The following is an 18,786-nucleotide window of genomic DNA, read 5'->3' as shown; positions in this document are numbered from 1 at the left end:
GAAAATGATCAGCGCGCCCCCCGTGAAATGGCACCATGTCGCTTATTTCTGACTGCTGGGACAGCTCGAGTGTCGGTTGAGCATGTGCGAGTGAGCGGCCATCGACAACTCCATAAAGACCCGCATGCGCCCCATCTCCGCACAGATATCCCGTGGGGAAGTTGATGTTCCTGTGGATTCTGTTCAATGTCAAAAAAATCGGCCACTGAACGACTTGTCGCCCCGCCAGGCTTCGCAAACCTTGCGATCCTGTGAACCTGCCTTGGCTAGGGCCAAAGAGACCACAAAATTCGACCGTCGCCATGCCCCAAGTCGAGAGTCGGAGCCTCGAGCTCAGGGCCGTTGCCTTGGGCGCCTGGGCTCTGGCCCTCGTGGCCTCAATACTACGCGTGTATGCTCGCGCATTCATCATGAAGGCGTTTGCCGCCGACGACTGGCTCATGATGGTTTCAATGGTTTGTGTTTGACACTTTCTCCGCCCCTGGGGAATCGTCTGCAAGAAAAGATACTGATCGTGTAGTTAGTTTGCGTTCACGGTTAATACTATCACCTGTGTGCTGGGCACCTTTTATGGTAGTGGCATGCACTTGGTAGACCTTTCTACTGAAAATATCGAAACCGCACTGATGGTACGTTCACCACGACATAGCTCGACCATATAACGGGGATTGACAAGCGCGATAGTGGTGGTTTGCCTGCTATCCCTCTATTGCGGTAACCCTAGCTTTCTCAAAGATCTCCGTCGCCTGCTATCTTCTTCGCATTGCAACTCAGAGGATACACCGTTGGATCATCTATTTAGCGCTTGGTGCTACCATTTTGACTAGCGTCGTGTTCTTCTTTGTAACCCTCCTACAGTGCAACCCTATTCCTTATGCCTGGCAGAGAATCACCGGGACTGGAACCTGTATTGGAGTCGATACTGTTATCAATATCATGTACGCGTACAGCTCGCTCACTCTCTTTGCGGATCTCGCATTTACGCTTCTACCTGCGTGGCTCGTCTTCCACCTGCAGATGAGCCTGAAGACGAAGCTAGCTCTAACTCTTGTCCTCGGCATGGCCTCCATGTAAGTCAAATACGACACCGGAGCCCGGCGAGGAATCTACAAGAGCACGTTTCTGACAGATTGTTATCGCCTTAGTGCCAGCGTCGCGGTCATCCTGCGCTTCCCCCATCTTGCAGACTTCAGGAACCCCGACTACCTCTGTAGGTCTTCCCGTTCCCCAGCACAAGGGCGATGCTTTAGCGTCCAGGCAAGAAAGCCACGTCAGCGCTGACATGAAATTCCAACACCGCCTTCCAGTCGCGCCCACCACCGTCTCCATATGGACCCAGCTTGAAGCCAGCCTCTCCATCGCCGCAGGCAGCTTCGCCACCCTCCGCCCGCTGTTCCGCATCCTGCTCGTCAAGCTCGGCCTGACGACTGACACGGTCCCGACGTACGGCCGCCACGGACCCGGCGGCGACCACAACTACCACGCCAGCAGCGGCGGCGGCGTCGGCGGCGGCAGCGCCTTCACCAAGAGCCGCGCGACCGCGCGCAACATGTTCAGCATGAACACGTTCAACCGGATGGACGACGACGCGACGACCGACGCGGATGACGACTCGACGGGCCGCAGGGAGGGCAGCCTGGGCAGCACGGCGGACCTGCACAACAAGACGGGCAGCGGCGTCGAGGTCTCCGTAGCGCGGAGGGACGACCGCGTCGGCGACTACACGGTGCAGATTGAGTCACAGAGGCCCGCGAAGGGCAAGTTCAGGAGCTCTTCTGGTGGTGGTGATGTGGCTGCGGGAGCCGGCCATCATCAGCGGGACGCGAGTGACCACAAGGTCTTGGAGATTCACTACACGAAGGAGTTTGGGTCGGGTCCTGGGTGAAGTGTTTTGTGTTGCGAGGGTGGCAATCAGTCCTTTTCTTTTGATCGCGAGCGTTTCGAATTAGATAGCCAGATTGGGACCCTGTTGCTCTCTGCGCATGGAGGCGATGGCGGCCGTGGGGATTCTGATACACGGCGGTACATGTGGGGAGCCCACGGAAGCCTTGTACATATAATGATCTCATTCGCTCACACCTCGGTACTGTTGCCGTTAAGTTATGTCGGATCTTGGTGTCTAAGCCTGACGTATATCGTATCCTAATCTGGTGAGTCTGAGAACCATGCTCGGACGACCCAATCTCAAAGACGTCGAGGACTATTTGCCAGGAACGAAAGCACACGAAGACGACTTTCTGTTTCCTCGTCGGCCAGCTTGAGTGTGTTCAAGTCCGAAATCAGATCTGGCTCCACAGCGTCTGGGCCCGCCACCTCGTCTTTTGTCGTTCTTGGCATGAAATTGAACATCTCCGGTGTGTTCACTCCCAATGAGCCCTGCATGGTCTGGGAGGACGGGCGGGAAGAGGTTTTGCTGGGGACCGGTTCTGCACTTGGGTCAGGTTCATTACTGCTGCCATTTTGCTTATCGGAAACCGGCGTCAGAGCTTTGGGCGACTGATTTTCTTGGATCTTTTCAGGGACATTGAAGATATTCGAAAACGCTTGGGTATCAAAAGCGCTGGTTTTGGTGCCGAAAGGCCCTCGCACTGGTGCCACAGCTGGTAGAATTGCTCCTGGCTTGACAGGTCTGAAGATGAACGTCGGCAGTTCTTGACGATCAGTGACTTGGGTCGTGCTCGCAGAAGCCAAAGCCGGGGTCGCATCGTTTGCGGGAGGCTGGCCTTGCTCTGGACGCGGTGCAGCCGGCAAGCGAGACATTATCGCCGGTGCTGAAGAACCGAAAGGAGTTTCTGGCGTTGATTCCTTCTTGATCATGGGAGACGATGGCGACTTCTCGTCAGATACCATGGCCGCAGGGAGGAACGTATACCGTTGTGGAAAAGGCGGAATGGACGTGGAGACGTCGGCCAGAATTCCGAGCGAGTTGTTCGTGAAGCTGAATGCCTTGCCTACGGGCTTGGGAGGTTTCGCACGGGGCGAAGCTACTTTGGAAAGCAGAGAGCTGCGATGCTCTAGTAGACGCCTCGCAGTGATATCCATGCCCACATTTACTAGTGACCTCTGGACACGAGCCCAGCTGTCCACAAGGCGGCCGTTGTCATCGTAGACCTTCTCCAGCGTCATGATATCCTCCCAGTCCTTGACGACCCTGATGGCCCTGGCTTGGTCGACCTCGAACCACTCGCGGTGGCTTCGCCGGCAACCCTGACAGACACGCTCAGCCCGCCACTCTGGGGTGAGCTCGTAGTGGACGAGCGTCTCTGCCCGTTGGGCAAACAGAATCTCTCTGGATGAGTATACCAATCTGGGCGTGTATCCGCAGCTGGCCCACTCTTCGAGACGACTCTGGACTGAGAACGAGGTCCAGCCAATCTTGACGAACCCGGGGTCCTCATCGCGGGAGTAGATGTAGATGCGGCCGCTGCTGAAGTCCCTCAGTCCCTTGTCTTTCGACAGGGAAGCGCGCAGCTTGGACGCTACGTCTTGATCAGGCTCTTCGATATGAGGCCTGAAGCGCGAGAGCGGTGGCCGCGCAGCAGATGCCGTCCTGGCCCGGAGGGAAGCGATGGTGGCTGTGTCATACTTTCGTATCTCCTCTTTCCATCGCCGCGCCAGGGGAAGTAACAAGTTCCGCACCCTGATGTCCTCTATGCGGTTGCGGTGTCGGGCCCCGCCGGGCTTCGGGCCGCAGCAGTTGCACATGGCGAACTCTTGCAGTACTTCGAGGCTGGGAGGCTCCTCCGCCATGACGATTCGGTCGTAGAGCTCGTAGACCTTGTCGTCGTCCGCCTCGCATGCACTCCAGCAGCAGCGTGCCCCTTCTTGGGTGATGTATATGCACTGCCGGTCTGGCGATGGGTCGATGTCCTTGAACTCTACTATGCTGTACACGTCTGGATCCTCGACCTGTGCGACAGTCGCGCGGAACGAGGTGAGAACTTGCACGTCTCCCAGATCCATGGCACGCGGGTGTGGCGGCTGCCGTGAGGAGGCTGAGACTGGTTGTAGATGTGTTGGTTGACGTTGGGAAGAGACCCCGGGCGTCCCGACTTTGACACTCGTGGGACGTCTGGCGAAGTTTGGGTACGGGCTCATGAGTCCGCGGGTGCGGGGACGCAGATTAAGTTGTGCGGGAACATCCAGTGAGGATCTGCATTGTCAGGCCACAATGATGGTCGCCAAGACCTCAGCCGCACGAGGCAGATGCTTGGGTGGACGAATCTCACTTTGTCAAGGCGGATAGGACAGCAAGGAGTCCCCCCTGTCGTGTTGGGTGGAGTCAGTCCAGAGGAGCTCGGCCAGTTGATGCAACCGCGCTCATCACACACTCTTCATCAGAACAACCAGACCTAGTGAAGTACGGCTGGAACTAGACTATGGTGTGAATTATCTGATCGTTTTAGAGTCGTATTGATTTGGCCCTGCTACTCTCGCCCGGGCTACTACTGAAGCGAAACGGGACAAACGTATAAGCCGAGGCCCTGACCTGCTTCAAGGTCTCATTGTAATCCTCGGCCAGATTCGATAGCCTGATCTTGACAGCGAGTGGCGCTCACACAGCAAGTCGAAAACTGCCACATGTGTTTGTTTGGAGTGGAGCTGTGAGCGGCCACATGACTTCTGGCCGAGTTCTGGCACCCAAGGCTTCAAGACGCACCGAGAGCATGCTCGATTCTCCTGTGAGTACTTAGCTTCCTGCGTTCTAAATCACGATCTCGGTGCTATGGTTGTCCCACCAGGAGAATTGCAAGCATATGTTGCACGTGCAGACACCAGGTTGCGCATGCACGACCAACATAAGATCGCCGCTGCTGCAGCACAAGCACATCCGCGAGGAAGCCCAGGATTCTACACGCTCTCCTGAACATCCTCATCTAATCACCATACTCGGACATTTGGAAATCTGAACACATACATTAGAGATTAGAGATTAGAGATTACTACCCGGCCACTCTCCCTGCAGGAGCCCCCACTGGCCACAGTTCGAGTTATACAGGGTCAAGTCATTCGCGATGGGCGCCGGCTCGAACAGCACGGCCACGCGCTCCGGCGCGCACGTCGGGCTCCCCGGGGTCAGGGGCGCATCGAAGCGGTAGCAGCTGTCGACGAGCCGGGAGTAGAAGGACGCGCGGCAGTTCGGGTTGGCCTCGCAGGCCGCGCAGCACGCGTAACCGGCGCCCACGCCCGGGTTGCGGACCAGGCGGAGCAGGATGTTGCGCGAGTAGCCGATCATGACGCCGCGGTAGGACGAGAGGGCGTTGTCCCCCCCGTTGTCCGTGCCGGCGCAGGCGGCGTAGAAGGTGGGCGTGGGGCCCGCGGTCTCGGTCGAGACGGTGGTGCTGGTCTCGGTGGTCGTGCGGGTGGTTGTCGTGGTGGTGGTGACTTTGTCGGTCTGGGTGATGGTCGTCGTGGAGCTGGCGGGGCTCTGGAGGACGCTGGATGTCGATGTCACCGTCTGGGTCTCGGTACTCGTGGCGGTGGGCGTGGGCGCCTCGGTGTTGACAGTCGAGGTGGACATCTGGGTGATGGTGGTGGTCTCCCCGACAGTGGACGTGCAGTCCGGGAGGAGGGCGAGGTCGATGTGGGTGGCATCTGCCAAGGCGAAGACGTCGACGTCCCCGGCTGTCCGGGCCGCCTGATTGGCTTGCTGCTGGGGCCGCCGGGCGCTGATGCCGCCGGGCCCGTACACGCTCTGGATGGGCGTGAAGTCGGGCGATCGCTCGACAGTGACGGTGGCGGCGGGCGTTGTCAGGGTCGAGGTGACGACGGACGTGGCGGTGGCCAACGCAGTATCCGTCGCGGTGCTCGTCTCAAAGACGGTCGTTGTCGTGCTGAATGTGGACGTGCTCTGGTCGAGAGTCGTGGTCGTGGTAGTTGTCTCCGTCTGGGTCGTCACCGTTGTCACCGTGGCCGGTGTCGTCGTCAATGTTGTCGTAACTGTCTCAGCCTCGATCTCTGTGGAAGTGGACGTGCAGATCGTGCCAGTGGCGGCAGTGGAGCTGGACGATGAGGATGATGACGAGGATGGGGACGAGGACGACAAGGACGGCACTGAAGAGGACAACGACGGACCGCCGCCGCATCGGTGTCCGCGACGTCGGCTGCCGGCTTGCACCGCCGTGGTGGCTAGCACCAGCGAAAGCACCAAAGTGGATTTCATCGTGCAATTAGCAAGATACCCAGACTGGAAATATCACAGACGGCACACAAGGAAGAGCGCGTGAGGAAGGCTTCGTGCACAATGGTGGTGGGGATCGACAACTAGGTCTCTTATACGACGTCAACGGCCGGGCTCGGATGGGACGGCTCGGCCCCCAGGTCCTGGGCCTACCACGGTGGTTGTGTTGGTCGCTGGAGGGCAATTTCCGCATTTGTTGGCAGCTCCCAATCAGCTGGCCCGGGTGGTGACCCCGGCCCGCTTTGCCCAGCTCTGCCAAGTGGTCATTGTCCATGCTATCGCAGTGTCTCCTGCGGCTTGGGGCAAGGCCAACGGCAGGGGTGTATATTTCTCGAAGCTGCCTGCCCAATCTGGACTGGTGTGTGCACTGCTTGGGGGTTCAAGGACAACTACTCACAGGGGGGTTTTGCATGGACAATTGTTTCTTCATCGTACAAGATCATACATGGAGAACCACTAGACATGTAATGCTTGGACAGGGAAATCAACACGCTGAAGCAATAAGGAGACTGAAAACGTACAACACCATGGATCCGCTGGTCGTTCCTGGACTCGACTTCCCGTTACGCAGTTCTGTTGCATGGGAAGTTGTACCCACTTGTGCAAGAATGTTGGTTCCAGGGACAGGCACCAAGACAGCTTCCCCTGAAAATGTCTTGGCCCTGTAATTGCGCCACACCCGCTCATTGTTCCCTCCCCTTGTACTGCTATCCGCTCCCCGCCCTCATCCCAACCAATCAGCCAACACGAATCTTCTGTGCGGGGACACGTGAATCTCTTATCAACATCAACATCATCATCATCATCATCACTGCCTCAGAGACACCTCGACAAACGAGAACAGGCAGTTTGGCGGCCGACACGAGCGGTCGATAGTCAGGCGGGGGTCGGCGTTCCTGAGCATGCGCTCCATGTGGCTGGCGCTGCGCTCGCCGCCGCCCGAGAGCGTGTACACGACGAGGTCGAGGTTGCGCAGCATGCGCTCGCGGTGGCGGGGCATCGTGCCCTCCTCGTCGGGCAGCACGCAGTTCATGATCCACAGCCTGGTCCCGTGGCGCTCCATGGCGGGCACGAGGGGCCGCAGGATGCGCGCGCAGTCGGCGTCGTCCCAGTCCTGGAGCACCCGCAGCAGCATGTAGACCTTCGGGACGCGGCCCTGCGGCAGCGGCACGGGCTGCGGCGTGAAGAAGTCGTGGGCCAGGAACTGCAGCCTCGAAGAAGAAGAAGGCAGGCTCTTCTCGGTGTTGTCCTTGTACCTCCTGGCGACGGCCGCAATCATCTGCTCGGCGCCGGCCTGGTTCGACGCGTGGTCCTGGATGATGAAGTCGACCCCGGCGGGCACCAGGGGCAGGATCTCGGCCTCGACGTGCCCGTTGCCTCCGCCGACGTCGACGACCGTGTCCCCCGCCCGGAGCGTCTCGGCCCGGCGGAACCCGTGCAGGAACGGCAGGTACGAGAACCCCGCGTGGTGGTTGTACAGGCCGATCATGCCCGTGCTGTACCGGTCCATCCCCATCCCGTCCGGCTCGGCCCGGAGCTGCACAAACGCCGGCCGGCCGGGTCGCCCGCGGGGGTCGGCCCGGGCGCACGGGATGCTCTCCGGGTCTTCCTCGCTGCTGCCGCTGCCGTGCCGGAGGGCCCCTGCGACCTCGTGCGCCCCCTGGCTGAAGATGCGGCCCAGCCGGAGGCTCACGTAGGGGCTGTTGCTCTCGTCCAGCAGCGCCGCGCTCAGTCCCGTGTGTGCCACCTTCTTGCTCTTGGGGGTCAGCCGGAATAGGCCCATCAGGAACGCGAACCGGAGCTGCTTCTCGAAGGACAGCACGTTGCGCACGCCCAGTTTCTCTGCGAGGTCCGGGATGCTGATCCCTTCGTCTTCATCTTCATCTTCTCCTTCTTCTCCTTCTTCTGAGTCTGGCTGCTTGTCGCTGTTGCCATTGTTATTGACACCGCCGCCGGGCAGAGGAACCGCCTGCGCGACCCCGAGCGCGTCCATCGTCCTCAGCACGTCAATCTCGCACACCCGGTCCCCCACGTAGGCGGCTAGCACGTCCGCGGGCCCGAGCGCGAGATCGACCAGCGCCTGCGCCGCGTCGATCAGGCGCGAGCGGGCGTCCAGGACGTCGGGGTGTGGCTGTGCGTCCGCCCAGTTCTGGCGGGAGCCCGGGCGCGCGGAGAAGGTGGGTCTAGGGAGCTGCTTCTGGGCCAGCAGCGTGTCCAGCGTTGTGGCCGACTCGAAGACGGTCGCTGTTAGGGAGCTGAGCATGGATTGGGGGGGAGAAGTGATGGAACCCATGGCTTCTGCGGGAGGGTTGATTCAATGGCACGATCAACCAGGGCAGTGTGCTGCTGAAAGGTGTCTACCAGGGATGAGCGGTCAAGGGACTCTTGGACTTAGCAGTTAGGATAAGAAGAAAACGGCAGTGGGTTTTAAAGAAACAGTGTGCTTCGATCTTTGTATTCGGAGTTGCCAGATGCTGCTGAGATGCGGCCCTCAACGGAGAGCTCTCCAACCAATCGTCTGGACAACGAAATCAACATGCTGTTAGGAGGGAACCAAGGATCTCGACTGCAAACACAAACTCGTCATCGTCCACGGTCGTTCCTCTCAACAGAGACTCATGGCACCGGCGTAGATCTGCTAATACTTTCTGCATTCGGGTGAGTGACATTGCCACAATGAGACGGCCTGACCTACGACGCAGAAGGGTTGCAATGCGGTGCAGGCTGACAGCAGCCTGCCTAGTCGGCCCTTACTCCGGCCTTGCATGAGCTTGTCTGACCACAGTTTGTCGCCCAACTACAATGACCTCATATCACCGACCATTAGGACTTACGACGCAGCCTGAGGCTGGAAAGGGGTAAATGAGATGACGAGCGTCACACTGCAGGTTTGCTTCCCAGTGCCGCCGCAATCTCGCGACGAGTGGCGTGACGTGACACCGCGCGTAGCTGCATGCCGGGACGTATAGCACCCGCCAGTCCTGCATCTAACCCCGCCCTGCCGGTCAAGTTTGTGATCGGACCCGCGTATCGGGGCCCATGGATCGATTACCCGGTATGTCAGTCGGCAACGGCTCGGCCGAATGCTCGATGCGGTGGCCCGCTTTGGTTTCTCGCTGTGACGAGCAGACTTGATGTGACGCAAATCTCATGCTCACATTCACAAGATCATGTGGCCCAAGATACAAGTGTGTAGCCCCGAGATTCAATAGTTTTCGACTTGACTCTGGATGATGATTGGTCACAGCAGCTATCACGATTGGAAACGAGCGAGCCTTTCATCTTAGACCCAGGTAGTTGTCACTAGGCTAAACACAAACTTTTGCACAAGACATGCTCTAAACCTTCTTGGTCAAACTCCTGTCGGCCCAGACTCGCGCCGCCAGCACAAACATGGCCGACAGCACGGCGGTCGACCCGGCATAGAAAATGGCAGGACGATACGGCACGATAGAGTCGGCCCCCGCCGCCCCCGTAGCATCGATCAGAAAACCGGCGATCGGATTGCCCAGCAGGAGCCCGGGTGTCCAGCCGGTCAGAGTGATGCTCACGGCCCCGGCGCCGCGGCGCTCACCAGCCAGCCTGCCGACGGCGGTGGGCAGGGCGACGAAGAAGGCGCCGTTGGCGATGCCGTTGAGCACCGCGAAGAGGAAGAGCAGCGGTAAAGTCGAGGCGACGGACCAGACAGCGAACATGGTGATGCCGTTGAGGGCCATGGTCAGGAACATGATGTTGATGGCGCCAAAGAAGTCGCAGGCGAAGCCAGATGTGAGCCGTCCCAGAGCCATGCAGGCGTTGAAGCAGGCCACGACGCCTACGACGCCGTTGGGCCCGAAATCGAGCGACGTCGCGACGGCGGGGAGGAAGAAAGGCGGCGCGTAGATGGAGAAGACGCCAATGACGCCGGACACAAAGAGGCAGGTGAAGCCCGGGTCCTTGAAGAGGGTCCAGTCAATGTCGAAGCTCGCCTTGGCCGGGGCACGCTCGCGGATCAGAAAAGGCAGGGGCACGCCGGTGGCTAGGGAGGCGAGGCCAAAGACGCGAAAGGTCCAGGCGACGCCCAGCCGGTCCGTCAGCACGCCTGTGACGACGGCCATGACGGTCGCCCCGACACCGCCGCCGAGCTTGACCACTCCGTTGGCGGTGCCGAGCCGGACACTGAACCACTGGATGGGCAGACTGTTGCTCATCGTGTAGATGAGGCAGGCTCCCACGCCGTAGGTGACGCCGCACGCGACAAAGAGGCCGCCGACGTTTGAAACGGCCTCGGCGCTGGCCAGACAGCTCACGCCGTAGAGCACGATGCCCGTCAGGCTGGTCCAGCGGGCCCCCCAGGAGCGGGCAAGGCGGATGACTAGAATGCCCAAGCCGACTGAGAGAGCGATGCCAAGCGAGCCGACAAAGGAGACGGTGCTCGCCGGGGAGCCGCGCAGTGTCGTCTCGAACAGGGCAACCTGGAGGATGCCCCAGCTGCCCGTCCACGCATTCTGCCAGAACGTGTGTACGAAGCACACCAGGACGACCGCCCAGCCATAGCCTCCGTCCGGGGGCGGACCAGGCACAGATTCAAGGTCGTCGCCTGCTGTAGTGGGGGGTTCTGACCGTCGGCGAAGGCCGGTGCGGCAGCGGCGGCTGGGAAGCGACATTGGCATGGTCGTCGCCCTTGGGGGCGGCCGTGAGTGCCGACAAGGGTATGGAAGGCTTTGTCATCGCGAGCGGTGCTGGGGGGTCCTTGGGGAGAGGGTCCAGGCACGGGCAGGCAGGCAGGCAGAAGGTCCAGATAACGAACGACTAAGTAAGTCCTAGAATGTCAATTGTGTCACAAGAGGGCGGGTGAGCGCCATGGGCGAGAGTAGCCCTGGCAAATGAACCGACAACCAACAATTGCCAACACCAGCCACTCATCATTGGTATGACGTCCAGCCGGTAGTCGGCAGGGTCCTCTATGTCTCATTCGATGCGAAGCCAATCGGACATGGTCCGTCCCCGCGGGGTGCATACGAGGAAGGGCGGCTGCTCCCGCAGGAGCTCCGTTGTCGTAATTAGCCTGTTTGACTGCCGCCTTTGATAGCCTTTGTCCGCTGTCAGACAAGATTGACACACAAAAGCGGCTCGACCGAGAGTTCTGTTACCTGCCTGGAGTGAATGCTGCATCATGACGCGGTGGCTGGTTGGTTGTTTGGTTGGTTGGCTGGTGTGGGAGCCCCGGGTTAGGGGACCTTTGACTTGGCCCTCATGCAGCCAACGTCGTACCCAGCCGCCTGCATGGCTACTACTTGGCTGTGTTACCTCGACCGTCAGCAATGACATACCTGGAAGAAGCTCCCTGAGAGCATACAGCTTTCCTTCGCCATCGGTGCATCCAATCGCGTCTTCACACAACCACGATGACGTCCCTACCAAGCGGACAAGCATGCGCTCTCCTTGGATCACCTATGACCTGGAATGGAAGGCACATCCTCACTGATGGTGGTCAAGGTCACCAAAATTGTGGCAAATGTTATGAGCCGACAGCAGGTTCCTAGAGATCCGCAGAGCGAGAGCCGCGTAGGTCTTGATTTGCGCCGATACTCCAGTCCGTCGAGTCTCGCAATGCAGAGGGCTGCGTCAAGAGCCTTTGCAAGTAGCAGGCACGATGTCGCGATGTCTTGATAGTAAACTCATATAAAAAGACTTGCAAGTTCTGTCTACCTCTTGAGACGGCATACTACAGTCAACGCAGTACAGCACGTCCCCATATCATAGTAAACCCCCTCAACCATTATTACTCTCCTCACAATGGCTCCCTCCGCAATTCAGATCGACAGGGCTGTTGAGCATCTGCCCAAGAATGGTCGCACGCAAGGGAAGCACTCCGAGATGCACACTGACATACGCACCCTGGATGTAAACCTTGAACGGTTTTTCGGGACCAAGCCCACGCGGGTCGACGACGCCTTTGCCATTTCTCTAGCTGAACAGAGCTACCTGCCAAAGGTAAACCCATCTCCATCCGAGGGAGACACTGTGCCATCTATGTGCTTTGACTAATTCATTGCTTTGCTCACTTTGCGCAAACTGTACAGGTGGACGACCCGCGTGCAGACTGGGTCGTCGTAGCTGCCTTTAATGCTTTCCAAGCCTTCCAGCAAGGCCAGCTGGGCAAGGTCGAGCGGTTTGCAACTATCGGGACTGGTTCAGGCACTGACGTGGTCGCCGCGCTCGAGACGTTTCCGCAGCTCAAATTCGCAGCCATGACTGACCTCCACCAGTCCGTGGTCGACGTAGCGAAGCACAACGTTGTGAGTGCAACGCAGGGCTCGGCGCCGGTAGTGCGCCGGGTTGCGGAGCGCATCTTCGCTGCCGACGGCGACCTCTTGCAGCCTCTAGAGGGTCAGGCTGCTTTCGATCTCATCTACGAGTAGGTGTATCTTGTCCGTGCTTGCAGTGCTCTGAGGAAAAGGTTGCGTGATCAACCCAGCTGGCAAAAGATTCGCGCGAGAAACGCCCACAGATACCGCAAGTTTTGGCTAACAAGAACGAACTCCGGCTCGACACAGAAACCTCCCCAATATCCCTCTATCCACTTCTTCATCCACCACCGATACCCTCGTCCGCGAGGGCCAGACCTCTTCAACGTTCGTCGGTGACCGCAGCGCCGACGGCGTCCCCGCGCACGTGTCAGCCGCAATGCTGGACCTGCACTACCTGTGCCTGCGCCAGGCGCGGGTCAAGCAGCTCGTCAACCCGAAGACGGGGGTCATCCTGTCCAGCATAGGCGGCCGCGTTCCCGTCCAGGCCATGCTCGACATGGCGCGCGCGGCGGGCTACACGGCCCGCGTGGTGTCTCTGGCGTGGAAGGTCCAGAGCGAGCCCCACACGGTGATTGGCGAGTACGCGGAGAGTCAGAAGAGCGGACTGGGCACGGTACGTCGTGAACCATACTCCCTCCGTGGATTCTGCCTTTGGCGTTCTCTTGCTTCAACTAATAACGACTTCGTCTTCTCTCCTCTTTTGTAGTATTATTTCTACCCCACTTCAGCACTCGCGTCAGTGTTCAACCACTTGTCCCCGGCTACAGCAGCTCTGCACTCAGACTGGATCGAGCAACAACTCCTCCCACATCGTCTGGACGCTGTGACTGCATATCGTCAGCATTGCGAGGGTATCGAGATTGGGCACACGGTAGTTGTAATCGCCAGCGTTTTCGGCGTTGTTGGTGAAGATGGCGACACTGTTCGGAGCATACTCTAAGATACGTAAGGTCCAGGCGCCCCAGAATTGAGATAACTTCGAGCAAGGGATATGGGAAATGTCGCGAGTTGAGAGAAGTATAGGCACGTTGAAATATCAGCCCCGGAGCGTGCTAGGCACTAGGGATAGGAAGTGAAATAGGCCGTCTAAGACGAGAACGAGAGGTTTTCGTGATCAATCACATGCTGGAAGCGAATAGTGTTAGGTCAAGCATTACGAGAAGCGTCTGTGCGAATTGGTTGAAGTCTGAGCCCAGCTGTATTGTCACCCGTACTTCTTGTTGAAACCGGTGCCTTGAGGATTGGTGCGGCCCTTTCGTTCTCATGTGAAACCGCGTAAATGCGGCGTCAACCTGTAGGCTCTGTGCAGCAATCGGCCATAATTCCGAACAGTTTGGGTATTGTGAATGGCTTCGGCAAAATCTGTTTCAGCCACAAGGACCGCCAACAATTTATCATCAGTTCCGACGAGTTGCCAGCACGTCCTTCCTTGTCCCACTGGCCACATGCTGCGACAGGGATGGCATCCCCGAGCCCCTTGATGTAACAAGTTCTCTAACTTTTGCAAGTTTTGGAGGCGGGCTGTGCGGCTGTGCATCTGCAGGGGCAGCGCTAGCCATGGGCAGGCGCTCGGGTGCCAACCAACAAATGGTGCCAGGAAAACTTGCGAGAGGACGCGCTTGGGAGCGATTCAACCCCACTTCTCATCCATCCAAGCATCCAGAGAGACACGACTTCAAATCAAGCTTCATGAACATCATGGAGCGACTACCTCTGCACCGAGAACCACACGGACTATTTGTGTTGCACGAGTCCGGCCAGGGCCGTCAGTCTTGCAAGATTGAGTAAGCCTAGCCTCACAACAGCCCATTCTTCCCGCAGCAGCCTGACATGTCATCTCAGTATCGTTGCCCTCCATGGCCTAGGAGGAGATGCCTTCCGAACATGGTCTGACTCGGCTGGCCACCTCTGGCTACGAGACTCCCTGCCCAAGCTCATTCCGGAGTCGCGTATCATGTCTTATGGCTACGACTCCGCAGCCGTCTTCAGCAACTCTCAGTTGACCTTGGAGGGCTTCCCTCTCGGGCTACTTTCTTCGCTTGAGTCCAAAAGACAAGATGCAGACGTGGCGTCACGACCCATCGTCTTTATTTGCCACAGTCTGGGCGGGCTGTTATTCAAGCAAGTTCTCATCACAGCGACTCTGAGCGGTGCGGAATACAGTGATATTGCCAAGAGCATCCGCGGTGTTGTATTTATGGGTACTCCCCACCGAGGATCAACCGCCGCCAACTTTGCTGGCTTCTTCTCAAAGCTGATCAGCATTCCGACACTCAGCCATACCGTCGGGTCCGATCTCCTGGCCACGCTCAAGACGAACTCTCCCACCTTGGAACAGATCACACGGCAATCCAAGCATAGATTGGCGTCTCTCTCAATCATTTCCTTCTTTGAGCAGAAGCCTATGGGATCCTCTTTGGTCGTGGAGCCCTTCTCTGCCATTCTTGGCCTTCCGAACGAGCGGACAATTTCAATCAATCAAGACCACTGCGACATCGCAAGAGTCTGTTCACAGCATCAACCCTGCCACAGCGTCATTCATGAGGCGGTGCAACGCCTTGTGGATGAGTGCCGGACGAGTTATGACCAGGGCAAGTGTAAACCATTGCTGGAAGCGCTACACTGCATCGACTATAAGAGTCTCCAGCTCAGGCCCCGTCGTCCGCATGCCGGTTCGCTTGCTTGGCTCCTGCGTCACGAGGAATTCCTTGCCTGGTCAAAACCACCCGGTTCATCCATGTTGATCCTCCACGGCCCACCCGGCATGGGGAAGAGCGTCTTGGCGAGATTCCTGGTCGACGAGGCAGTAACGGGGTCTCTGAGCACTAGCACATTCAAAGACTACTCCACGGCACACTTTTTCTGCGTACACAGTCCTACTGGGGCAATATCGACAGAGGTGGTCTTGCGGTCAATTCTGTATCAGCTGCTAGAGACACGCCCTGAAGCTGAGGCTATGGTCAGAAACCGGATGGAGGTGCGCCGTCTTCATCAGCTCACTCTCTTGACGACTTCGGATCACGTCTGGCCTGCCATACAGGAGATACTATTGATGGACTCGACGAAGCGGTGCTTGATCGTGCTGGATGCCCTTGACGAGTTATCACCAACAGACGCCTTGGATGTTTTCTCGAGATTCCAGGGACTCCTCTCCATACTGGACAGCCAGCACCCCGAGCACCAAATCAAGATCTTTGTCTCAACCCGGCTCAGGCTGTCAGAGCTGCGAGCGAGCTCCTTCACCCGCCTGGTCAGCATGAATGCCAATCTCACCGGCCCTGGTCTTACCGATTACGTCAAGAATTGTGTGGAATCTTTTATGGTTGAAAACAAGAGCTTTGCTGCCTGCATGAGCGACAGAACTTTGAAGCAAATCACACAGAAGCTCGTCCGCGGCGCAGATGGCATGTTTCTGTGGGTGGTCGTTGTCTGGGAAGTCTTCAAGAAAGGAGTCTTGTGGAATGACGCCTTGGTCCAACGAAAGCTCAGGGAATTGGATTCCACACCAGCAGGCATCGACGCCATGCTTGGAGACATGGTGGCAAAGGTCGCGACAGATCTCAAACCAGAGATGTGGCACATTTTCTCTGTTATGGTGGTAGCACGACGGCCACTGACGGAGATGGAGCTGAACATACTACTAAGACTTGTTTTATCCGAGGCCACGCCGAAGCAGAATGATGAGCTCGACTTATTCCGGAACTTCGGTCAAACGATCCAGAGCCAGTTTCCGGAATTCATTATACTTGACAACGATGGGACCTTCAATTTCGTTCACCTCTCATTCAACCATTTTCTGCAGCGGCATTGGTCTGAAATATACCCTGATTGGTGGAACACGGCCCATCAACGCATGGCTCAGGCGTGTCTCGACTATCTCAGATTTGAAGACTTGGTGGCACAAGCACAAGCTGCTACTTCCATTGACGGTATGTTTGTTAAAGGAACTACGCAAACCACAGTGCAAGTGGACCACGTGCCCTGATCCGAGTGGATCAGAGGTACCCCAGAGTATCTGCAGGATGCTTCTCTCTCTTGTTCTGGACTTCCAACCAAGCAGAGCTCCTGGCTTCCTCCACTTAGTACGGATTCCGCAGTCCATCATTGCCGGTTTGCAAGCATAGGGTCATTGACGAGACTAACATATACTTTTAGAGGTGTTCTTCGAGTTTCCCCTGTTGGATTATGCGATGAAATTCAGTTTTGATCATCTTCAACATACGGACGACAAGCATGATGGGTGGCTGGCATATGCGAAGATGGGTCAGCCAAGCAGTATCTTTGCCAATCCACGATTAGCTCCGAGATTCCCACACATCAGCCCCCTGAATGCGGTCATATTCATAGAAAGATCTCCAGTACTTGTGCGCAGATTTGCCCAGTCTGGTTACGATTTGGACGACAAGTGGAACCCTGCTTCAGGCGAATGGACGGCCTTTCAGCGCTGTGTCTTTGCGGCCAAGGATCCTGGAATGATGGAGATGGCCGAACTCTTGCTTGAGCTCGGCGCCAACCCGGACAATCTCGGCAATTCTGTCATTGAGACTGCCCTGCAGACCACGATTCGTGCGCGGAAATGGGACTTGTTCGGATTGCTGATGAAGCACGACAGAACAGACCCCAACCGGCAAAACATGAAGGGTGAAACCGCCCTTCACTTCTTAGTGCGCTATGCCAGCGCAGATGCACTTGCGAAAAGCCTTGCGAGTGAAACGCTTGACATCAATGCACAGGATGTTCTAGGATACACGCCATTACACGTGGCAACGCACTTGCGTAGTCTGCAGAAGATCAAAATACTCCTTCAGACGCCTGGCATCAAAATTGACATCGTCGACAAGAGGGGACGCACTCCGTTGGCGTCAGCTACTTACTGGGGTTATGCGGATGCTGCAAAGGTCCTCATAGGACTCTCGACGGCATCGCCGCTGCCTGACAGTGGGCACTTGAGCGCACTGATCTGCGCATTCGCCCTGGGGGACAAGAGACTGGCGGAAATGATGCTGGATCATAGCGGCCATGTCGGTCTCAAGGCACATCTCGATCTGTCCGGCAAGAGCGTCTTGCACCACGCAGCACTCAACGACTGGGCTGGCATTATTCAGGATTGCGTCTTTCGGGACTCGGACGGCGGCATTCTGAACCACATTGACCATTCGGGCAGCACTGCACTTCACTACGCCGCCGCCAGGGGCAACACGCGCTGCGTCCAGGTGCTGAAGTCCCTCGGTGCTAGCTCCATCATCCAGGACCGCAATGGCCGTACTGCGGCGCAGGCTGCCCTGGATGCTGGTTTCAAAGACACAGTAATTGCACTTCTCAACCACGGGGATGTGGACGTCGACCAGGCAGACCACCAAGGGAGGAGCCTGATGCACTGGGCGGCTTCCTTGGACTGTGTGGACGTCATGGAGATGGTGCTAGGCCAGTCCGACGCAGGGCTCTTTCGCAGGGACAACATGAGCCTGCTCCCGGTCGACATTGCCTTTCGCTGCTCGTGCGCCAGAGTTGGTCGCTACCTCACGGACAAGATGAAAGTGCGGTTTCCAGCACAGGCAGCTGTATGGACAGCACCGTACGACTGGAATTCGATGTACCAGAGTCCCGAGGTGACTACGATTGAAGAGTACTGGACTACCGACAATGACCTGCTCTCACGACAGGCCCAAAGACAGCGAAATTCTAGAGAGGAATGGGAGGCTCTTAGGCAGCAGTATCCGGAGCATCTGTGGGCAGTGGTTGTGAGACAGGAACCCAAGCCTGCTAAAGATGACGACGTCGGCGGACACATTCGCGGGTTAAAAAGCGTTCCAGCTGAGGCTCAGCGCCAGAAGCCAGGAGGTTCTGAGACCAAGACTCCGTCAGCAGCCCGGGGAGAGCCCAGACCTCCAAAGAAGGAGCGCCGTCAAGGTATTGCTGGGAGTAGACGCGGCTATGCCAAGCGAAAGCGGTCACCGAGTCCCTTGGTTTCATCTTCCTCTGACCCATCATCAAGACACTACTCGGAAGATGCAGCGAACTCCAGCTGTCGTACCATGAGAGACGAGAGAGGACATACGCGGCGGCGCCATGTTTAGGTCTCTTCCCAACCCACAACAAACGGAGTACCTATGTCCTTTTACCTCGGCCACAGGGCCTGCGGCGGAGATATTGGGAGTAGGCCAGCCGCGCAAGAATTGGAATTATTGACAGTGATGGAGGTACATGATGCAGAATGCTTTTCTTACCGACCTTTTTGCCTCGAAATAAGACTCTCCTGAATTTGATACACTTTTAAACACGATGAAGTGCTCCCATGTCCTGAGTCTTGAC

General features: G+C 57.6%; 7 protein-coding genes across 7 annotated transcripts; 3 read left to right on the top strand and 4 right to left on the bottom strand.

Moving 5' to 3' along the window:
• Nucleotides 1-73: 73 nt before the first annotated feature.
• Nucleotides 74-2,118, top strand: B0I36DRAFT_163974 (uncharacterized protein). The gene is made up of 5 exons (XM_046148699.1): nt 74-455; nt 525-629; nt 685-1,070; nt 1,146-1,210; nt 1,308-2,118. The coding sequence occupies exons 1-5, from the start codon at nt 303-305 to the stop codon at nt 1,883-1,885; spliced, it is 1,287 nt and encodes a 428-aa protein (XP_046008275.1). The 5' UTR covers nt 74-302; the 3' UTR covers nt 1,886-2,118.
• Nucleotides 2,119-2,134: 16 nt separating this feature from the next.
• On the bottom strand, nt 2,135-3,787 carry B0I36DRAFT_331956 (T5orf172 domain-containing protein). Its single transcript, XM_046155044.1, has one exon. It carries the CDS (start codon nt 3,703-3,705, stop codon nt 2,185-2,187), a length of 1,521 nt encoding a protein of 506 aa, XP_046008274.1. The 5' UTR covers nt 3,706-3,787; the 3' UTR covers nt 2,135-2,184.
• A 915-nt stretch (nt 3,788-4,702) lies between these two features.
• B0I36DRAFT_331955 (uncharacterized protein) lies at nt 4,703-6,226 on the bottom strand. The gene has a single exon (XM_046155043.1). The coding sequence runs from the start codon at nt 6,161-6,163 to the stop codon at nt 4,934-4,936; it is 1,230 nt and encodes a 409-aa protein (XP_046008273.1). The 5' UTR covers nt 6,164-6,226; the 3' UTR covers nt 4,703-4,933.
• A 763-nt stretch (nt 6,227-6,989) lies between these two features.
• B0I36DRAFT_387212 (O-methyltransferase-domain-containing protein) lies at nt 6,990-8,652 on the bottom strand (the record flags this gene model as incomplete). Its single annotated transcript, XM_046161150.1, has 1 exon — nt 6,990-8,652. Exon 1 carries the CDS (start codon nt 8,472-8,474, stop codon nt 6,990-6,992), a length of 1,485 nt encoding a protein of 494 aa, XP_046008272.1. The 5' UTR covers nt 8,475-8,652.
• An 867-nt stretch (nt 8,653-9,519) lies between these two features.
• On the bottom strand, nt 9,520-10,833 carry B0I36DRAFT_424528 (major facilitator superfamily domain-containing protein; the record flags this gene model as incomplete). The annotated part of the gene is given in 2 exon segments (XM_046162282.1): nt 9,520-10,668; nt 10,687-10,833. The coding sequence occupies 2 exon segments, from the start codon at nt 10,831-10,833 to the stop codon at nt 9,520-9,522; spliced, it is 1,296 nt and encodes a 431-aa protein (XP_046008271.1).
• A 1,207-nt stretch (nt 10,834-12,040) lies between these two features.
• Nucleotides 12,041-13,587, top strand: B0I36DRAFT_295397 (uncharacterized protein; the record flags this gene model as incomplete). Its single annotated transcript, XM_046151852.1, has 4 exons — nt 12,041-12,157; nt 12,247-12,581; nt 12,721-13,087; nt 13,181-13,587. The coding sequence occupies 4 exons, from the start codon at nt 12,041-12,043 to the stop codon at nt 13,412-13,414; spliced, it is 1,053 nt and encodes a 350-aa protein (XP_046008270.1). The 3' UTR covers nt 13,415-13,587.
• A 585-nt stretch (nt 13,588-14,172) lies between these two features.
• B0I36DRAFT_387209 (ankyrin repeat-containing domain protein) lies at nt 14,173-18,769 on the top strand (the record flags this gene model as incomplete). Its single annotated transcript, XM_046161149.1, has 5 exons — nt 14,173-14,258; nt 14,317-14,977; nt 15,515-16,403; nt 16,630-18,384; nt 18,470-18,769. The coding sequence occupies 5 exons, from the start codon at nt 14,173-14,175 to the stop codon at nt 18,511-18,513; spliced, it is 3,435 nt and encodes a 1,144-aa protein (XP_046008269.1). The 3' UTR covers nt 18,514-18,769.
• Nucleotides 18,770-18,786: the final 17 nt, after the last annotated feature.

The sequence above is a fragment of the Microdochium trichocladiopsis genome (assembly GCF_020744255.1).
Source record: "Microdochium trichocladiopsis strain MPI-CAGE-CH-0230 chromosome Unknown B0I36scaffold_9, whole genome shotgun sequence".
NCBI classification, from domain to species: domain Eukaryota; kingdom Fungi; phylum Ascomycota; class Sordariomycetes; order Xylariales; family Microdochiaceae; genus Microdochium; species Microdochium trichocladiopsis.
Note: the sequence above shows the minus strand (reverse complement) of the source record. Positions and strands in the feature narration are given on the sequence as shown.

Bases quoted from the DNA above. Each gene is read 5' to 3' on its own strand.
- B0I36DRAFT_331955 (XM_046155043.1), bottom strand. From the start codon at position 6,163: ATGAAATCCACTTTGGTGCTTTCGCTGGTGCTAGCCACCACGGCGGTG.
- B0I36DRAFT_331956 (XM_046155044.1), bottom strand. From the start codon at position 3,705: ATGTGCAACTGCTGCGGCCCGAAGCCCGGCGGGGCCCGACACCGCAAC.
- B0I36DRAFT_163974 (XM_046148699.1), top strand. From the start codon at position 303: ATGCCCCAAGTCGAGAGTCGGAGCCTCGAGCTCAGGGCCGTTGCCTTG. The intron at 456-524 runs GTTTGTGTTTGA...TCGTGTAGTTAG, and splicing joins GGCTCATGATGGTTTCAATG to TTTGCGTTCACGGTTAATAC. The intron at 1,071-1,145 runs GTAAGTCAAATA...TTATCGCCTTAG, and splicing joins GTCCTCGGCATGGCCTCCAT to TGCCAGCGTCGCGGTCATCC.